Below are 7,108 nucleotides of genomic sequence, written 5' to 3' on the forward strand. Positions count from 1 at the left end.
CGTTTGCGCCGAGAAGTTCCGGTTGGGCTGTGACAGATTTTTGTCGTTCTTTCATTGTTCCACAGAGCGTGCATATGTTCTATTGTAAGCGCATCGCCACAATTGGTGCCCGCAGGAAATCCAGCAGCTGTGCCGTGAGTGGCGCGTAGTACTAAAATTGACTCAGTGACGTGTGCGCATAAAAAGCGCCCGGAAGCTCCGCCAAGTTTGTTGTGTTTTCTCTAAAAAAGTTGTCGCAGTTTCACCTGAAAGGCGAAGCATCAATTGCGATAGCAAATTTGAAGAGAGCTATACGGAGTAATGATAGCAGCTTTATCAGCTGTATAAACTTGGACATGCAGTAGCACCGGCAACACGCAGAACTGTTGTCGACGCCATCGGCGTTTTGCCCGCGTTCGCACAAAACGCGTGTGGCGTTGGTGACTGTTGCCGGAGCCTCTGATATAAATAGGCACTTGGTGCCGCAGCTAAACGTCGCCTCCCTTCCCTGCCCCCCCCCCCCCCCCCCCTCCCACACACCCTTTCGCGCGTCGGAAGAAGGTGTGTTTACTCAACACCCTCTAGAAAAATATGAAGGCCTTAGTTCTTTTCTCTTTCCACTCGCGCTACGTCAGCAGATGGGGCGGACGCATGAGGCGGCGAGCGCGTTTTGCGGTTTTGCCCGTCGCCGCGACACGACGCATCCGGGCGTCCGAATCGCGCTGGTGCGCGTTGATCGCGCGTCTCCAGAAACTCATTCCCCGGCGCGTATGTACAGTCGTACATCTCTTCGCTGTTCAGTCGGACGTGTTTTCCTCGCTGTGAAAAGAATCCCGCCGCGATGCCGTGCAAATGCTGTGTACCTCGATGCCGCGGAAACTACACGGGGGACACGAAGGTGCACGTCTTCAAGTTCCCGAGAGATCAAGCTCTAAGGGACGCTTGGATTCGCGCTGTGCCACAGGAAAACCTCACGGTCACCGAACATTCCAGGGTAAGTTTTTTTATTTAGGTGTTAGTTAATTGAAAGAATATAAACGTACATGTGTAAGTGGCTCATGAGCCGCATGTTTGTGTGACCTGTAGCCGTCGGTTTGCTGATTGGAGCGTATTTTTTTTTTCTAGGTATGTGAACTTCATTTCATGGACGAGGACATTATTCGAGACGCGACGCATACAGATCAAGCAACTGGCCGCGTAATGACAGTGCCGCTATCTCATGTGCGCCTTCGCCCAGACGCTGTACCGTCGAAGTTCCCGAATCATTCGAGCTACTTGTCCAGAAAGACCGCGAGGAGGAAAGATCCTGACTCCAAGCGCGCGCGAATAGAGAATGCAGCCCTTCAGAAAGCCATCGCTGAATCCAACGAGGCATTTATCAGAGCACGCGAGGAGGATAAAGTCAACAGTGTGAGCGAACTTGCCAACCACTTAAGGAGCCAAGGGATGAAGTTCTGGGATGTTATCGAAAGAAATGAAAGGCTTCTTCTCATTCACATTGTCGACGATGAAGCACCGTGGTTGAAATACTCTGTTTGCGTGAAAGTAGATTTGAGCGTGACACTACACGTTATGAAAACGGCCATAAAAAAGCTCGGTGCAAATCTCTGCGTTCCCGAAATCGCTAACAGTAAAAGGGGTATGGTGGAACTCCTGGAAGGCATCGAGAAGTGGGACTGTGACCTGATGTCCAACTCAGTCGCCGAAATTTGCGAGGCTGTTTGTTTACTGCTTGATCAGCTTTGCACGTCCCAAGCAGAAGATGACGCCAACTGTATTCAATTTCTGAAAGAGCAAGTCACCTTGCACCTATCGAAAAAACAGCGCAGGCGCTACTCTGCTGATTTCATGATGTTTTGCTGTATTGTTTTCACTATATCGCCCCATGCATACGCGTTCATACGTAGCCATGGAAGCATCACCTTGCCGCATCCTATGACGATAAGATCAGTGTGCTCGTCTTATGGTATGAGTCCTCAACAAGAGCATCAGAGTGAAACATTCCTCAGCTACATGACAACAAGAATTTCTGACCTGAAAGATGACCAGCGCTTTGTCACAGTTATGGTTGATGAAATACATATAAAACCTTACTTTGACTACAAAGGAGGCAATATTACCGGCGCTGCAATTAATAGAAATGAAGCTGCTAACTGTGCGCTCGTTTTCATGGTGCGCAGCGTGACGTGTAAATTCAAAGAAGTTGCGCACATCGTGCCGGTGCACCGAGTAGAGGCGGAGTTCCTGCAAAAGACGCTTAAAGACGTGATTTGTGGGCTGGAAAAGATTGGGTACCGGGTTATGTGCGTCGTCAGCGATCAACAACTCTGTGAACAGAAAAGCGATGTCACTTTTCGAATCACCTCCGTGTAACAGAATTGTGTACCAACATCCATCAGACCCTTCAAGGCCGCTGTTCTTCGTTATAGACCCAGTGCACATTCTAAAATGCATACGAAATAACTGGATCAATCAGAAGAATGACCAAATTTGTTTCTACTTCCCGGAGATCCAAGGAGACACACCAGAATCAGAGCGAATGCAAACAGCGTCATTTGCAACAATCAGCGACCTTCACAGCAAAGAGTGTGACCAGCTGTTGAAATATGGCTATGGGCTGTCAAGAAAAGCCCTCTACCCTTCGAGTCTTGAAAGGCAGGACGTAAAGCTTGCTTTACAAATCTTCAATGACTATTTACCAGAGGCGTTACGTGCTCTTGGAGCAAAGCACAACCTATTCTCTTTCGAGGCCACGGCTACATTCGTCGAGATCATACTCAAGTGGTGGAAAATTGTAAACGTCAAAACTCCATGGAAGGGAGAAAGGCTTAGAGATCACTTCCAACAACCAGTGCTTTCCATTAATAACGACCCAAAAATTGACTTCTTGCACATGTTTCTGAAGTGGCTGGATGAGTGGAAGAACAAAGGTTTTGACAACGGTACTCTGACAAAGGAGACTCACGCTGCTCTCGAAGACACCACCTATGCGCTTGTTGAGCTCGCTAGGTACAGCTTCGAAGAGCTTGGAATGTCATATGTCCTTTTTGGGAAGATTCAGACAGACTGCCTTGAAGATCGGTTTGGAAAGTATAGGCAGCTGGCAGGTGCGCAATATCACATCTCCATCAGGCAGATATATGAAGTCGAAAACAAGCTGCGCCTGCAGAGCACCTTGCCTACAGTTTCCCCTGACCAGCACTGGGAATGTGTCCGAAAGCAAGTCGAGGCATTGCTTTCCAGCAGCAACGTTGTTGTTACCAGCCAGGCTCTTACGAAGATGCAGGACGTCGTCCCAGTCCTCGTCTACGTTGCAGGTTATGCAGTATACGGGACCCTTAAAAAGTTGAAGTGCGCGCAATGCAGGGACTCGTTGACCGTGGATAAGAATATCACAGTCTCTGCCACAAACGAACATTATGGTCTTGTGAAGCAGATGGACCGAGGAGGCTTAGTTTATCCATCAATGTTTGCACTTAACGCAGTTGCTCATAGCTACGCTGTAGTAGAGCAGCTCGCTACAGAGCCAGCACTGCTTATGATGCCTGAACAACGCCAGGTGGTAACGAAAATGACGCTACAATTGCTGGCTAGTGAAGAGCAGTCCGACTTCGATACGTGTGAGAATGGCCACACAGTTGAATTAGTGCTTAAACACATCCTGCGGTGCAGCACCAACATTCTGCTAAAGAACTTTTGTAGGAAGCTGAACGACAAACTTCTCGACGCTGCCGATAAATAAAAAAAAAAGGAAAGCCACAACTCTCGAGGCCAAATAACTGCATGCATTGCTTCTAATATAAAGCCAGCACAAAAACAAACTGGGCTTCGTAAATAAATGTTTTGCTGCTACAGTTTTCTGGCGTTCTATTCTTTTTTTAAATACATGCATGCTTGTTCTTGCAGAAAAAAAATGTTTCCGCGCAATGCACCTGCGAGACAACCTCTCTTGAACAGCGTTCCATATCTTTTTTTTTATTGCGATAGCAATTATATGGACACTCAAAAGCAGATTTCTGCCGTCGGCGTCGCCGTCGCCGTCGCCGTCGCCGTCGCCGTGAGGTTCCGTATGACGTCAATGGAGATGAAATCGTGGCCGCGCGCCGCCGAACGCTGTATGTGCGAGTGAAAGGGCGCGAGGGACGCGCTCTTTCACGGGGAGTGAACGCACGGCGGAGAACAAACGCGCGTTCTGCGCCGTGCTTCCTTAAGGGCTGCAGAAGTAGGCGTCTCTTTCCTCCTTTACAATCACCATATATGTAGAGCAAACGCGCCTTCTTCCGATGCGCGAGAGGCCGTGGGGGAGGGGGGGAAGGGGGAGGGAAGGGAGGCGACGTTTAGCTGCGGCACCAAGTGCCTATTTATATCAGAGGCTCCGGCAACAGTCACCAACGCCGCACGCATTTTGAGCGAACGCGGGCAAAATGCCGACGGCGTCGACAACAGTTCGGCGCGTTGCCGGTGCTGCTGCATGTCCAAGTTTATACAGCTGATAAAGCTAATATCATTACTCCGTATATCTCTCTACAAATTTGCTATCGCAATTGATGCTTCACCTTTCAGGTGAAACTGCGACAACTTTTTTTTCAATCCGCCCCATCGTGTGACGTCACGCGAAGAGAGCTAAGGCCTTCATATTTTTCTAGAGTGTGTTGGTTTACTCTACATATATGGTGATTGTAAAGGAGGAAAGAGACGCCTACTTCTGCAGCCCTTAAGGGAGCACAGCGCAGAACGCGCGTTTGTTCTCCGCCGTGCGTTCACTCCCCGTGAAAGCGCGCGTCCCTCGCGCTCTTTCACTCGCACATACAGCATTCGGCGGCGCGCGGCGACGATTTCATCTCCATTGACGTCATACGGAACCTCACGGCGACGGCGACGGCGACGCCGACGGCAGAAATCTGCTTTTGAGTGTCCATATAATTGCTATCGCAATAAAAGGCGGACTGTGAGCGCATTTTCTTTTATTGCTAAAAGCAATTAATCATGGAACATTGATATGTCCCCCAACCAGGTATGCTGCCTTGCGCTCGGGTTGTGTGCGCGGCTCTGCTCGCAAAAAAATAAATAAAAATAAATGGAAGAGAAACAAAAATTACAATAAGTTACCTTATTAAATGTATGTAAAACTACCTTTCATACATGTGAAAACATCCCGACGACACATTTTAAAATTACGATTCTTTCGGATTTCCTGGAAGCTCCAGTCCTGAATCCTAAGGATACTTTTTTTTTATTGCGATAGCAATTATATGGACACTCCAAAGCAGATTTCTGCCGTCGCCATGAGGTTCCGTATGACGTCAACGGCGATGAAATCGTCGCCGCGCTCCGGACGCTGTATGTGTGAGTGAAAGGGTGCGAGGGACGGGCGCTTTCACGGGGAGCGAACGCACGTCGGAGAGCAAACGCACATTCTGCGCCGTGCTCCCCGAAGGGCTGCAGAATTAAGCGTCTCTTTCCTCCTTTCCATATGTAGAGAGCAAACGCAACTTTTTCCGTCGCGCGAAAGGCTGTGGGGGGACGGGAGAGAGGGAGGGGAGGCGACGTTTAGCTGCAGCATCAAATACGTATTTATATAAAAACGCCGCGCGCGTTCGGTGCGAACGCGGGCTAAACGCTGACGGCGTCGACAACAGTTCTGCGCGTTGCTGGTGCTGCTGCATGTCTAAGTTTATACAGCTGATAAAGCTACTATCCTTACTCCGTATAGCTCTCTACTAATTTGCTATCGCAATTGGTGCTTCGGCTTTCGGGTGAAACTGCGACAAATTTTTTACTTTCACATTCGAGTGAAGTACACCGCAAATTATGCTGTGAAATACAGGGCAGAACGTCCTACAGATTATATTGTTGAAAGCATAGAAAAGAAAAGGAGAGAGAAAATGCAGGGTACTACTGCCTGTATGTGTGTGTGTTCTTCAACGAATTACTCGAAAGTTGGGTGACGTGAAAAAATGTGTGAAGCGTGCCATTCGTTTTTCACATCCGCTTCCATTGGCATAACTAATCATGCCGCATTCAAAGTGACGTGCGCGAAAGTGACCCATCGATCAATTGACTGGTTTGATAACTTTGAAGATACTGGTAACTTTTGTCGAGGGCTTTTCCGCAATATTTATACTTAGGAACAGCAGCCAACGCCAGAGATTTGGCCCCGTCAAGACCTATCCCGTTAAAAGATATGCGACAAAATGCGGAAACTTACCATAAGCCACACGCAAACCTTACCAGGAAAGATCAGGTCCTGCTTAGGCAAGCGCAAACGGGCACCCTCATAACCCCAGAAGGGGTGTCCCTCTACCAAAGTAGATAGACCACCACCACGATGCTTCGCATGCCAGGGAGTGCTAAGCCAGCATCAGCTCTTTCGGCGAGTGTAATGGTGGACCAGGCCAATACATCATAACAACACTAGAAACACAACAAGGCAAAGCAAGAGTCATCGCTTACCTTAAGGAATATCTAGCACCACATCGCAAAAAAGACCGACAAGCCCCCGACCCAGGCCGAACAAAAGCCACACAAGGCACCGCCACCTATGAAGCCACAGTGGGTAAGCTATAGGCGGCCCCTGAGCAGCGCTTCCCTGTGCAGAGGGGACCCACACCGTCATAAAGCATGAAAATAAACGTTTCATTCATTCAATCATGAAGTCTAAAATCGTGGAGTCGTATAGAGCCCCAATTAAAAAATGTCACAGTTTCGCCCTAAGGGCGAAGCAGTAAATGCGATAGCAACACAGCAATGTCATACGAAGTAAGGTGAGCGGCTTTGGTAGCAATATGAATTGTAGTAAACATGAGCTGATTAAGTAAGCAGGTGTGCTGCGGCGTAAGTAGACCGACATGAAGAGAGACTCGATGACCACGAGGAGGCGCGTGTGAAACGGTGGTGTTGATGAGAAGCGCTTCCCGTGGGCAGCGCGTGCGAAGGGACACACCTGTAGCGCTGCACTGCCGACCCGGGCAGCATTGCATGTGTAGCGTGCGTTGGAAAATGTGGCCCGACTATTACTAACTAATTGAACAAGCATGGTGTGAGCGCGCACAAACAAACATGAATAGATCACACTGAATGACTGCAGACAACGACTGTCAAAACGCTGGCAGCGAGCGTAATATACGCC

The 7,108-nt window shown here is 48.8% G+C and overlaps 1 protein-coding gene across 1 annotated transcript; it reads left to right on the top strand.

Annotated features, from left to right (window-relative positions):
• The first annotated feature begins 750 nt into the window (after positions 1-750).
• LOC119458507 (uncharacterized) lies at positions 751-2,352 on the top strand. The gene has a single exon (XM_049670915.1). The coding sequence runs from the start codon at positions 1,123-1,125 to the stop codon at positions 2,350-2,352; it is 1,230 nt and encodes a 409-aa protein (XP_049526872.1). The 5' UTR covers positions 751-1,122.
• Positions 2,353-7,108: the final 4,756 nt, after the last annotated feature.

Source organism: Dermacentor silvarum, chromosome 7 (genome assembly GCF_013339745.2).
Source record: "Dermacentor silvarum isolate Dsil-2018 chromosome 7, BIME_Dsil_1.4, whole genome shotgun sequence".
Lineage (NCBI taxonomy): Eukaryota > Metazoa > Arthropoda > Arachnida > Ixodida > Ixodidae > Dermacentor > Dermacentor silvarum.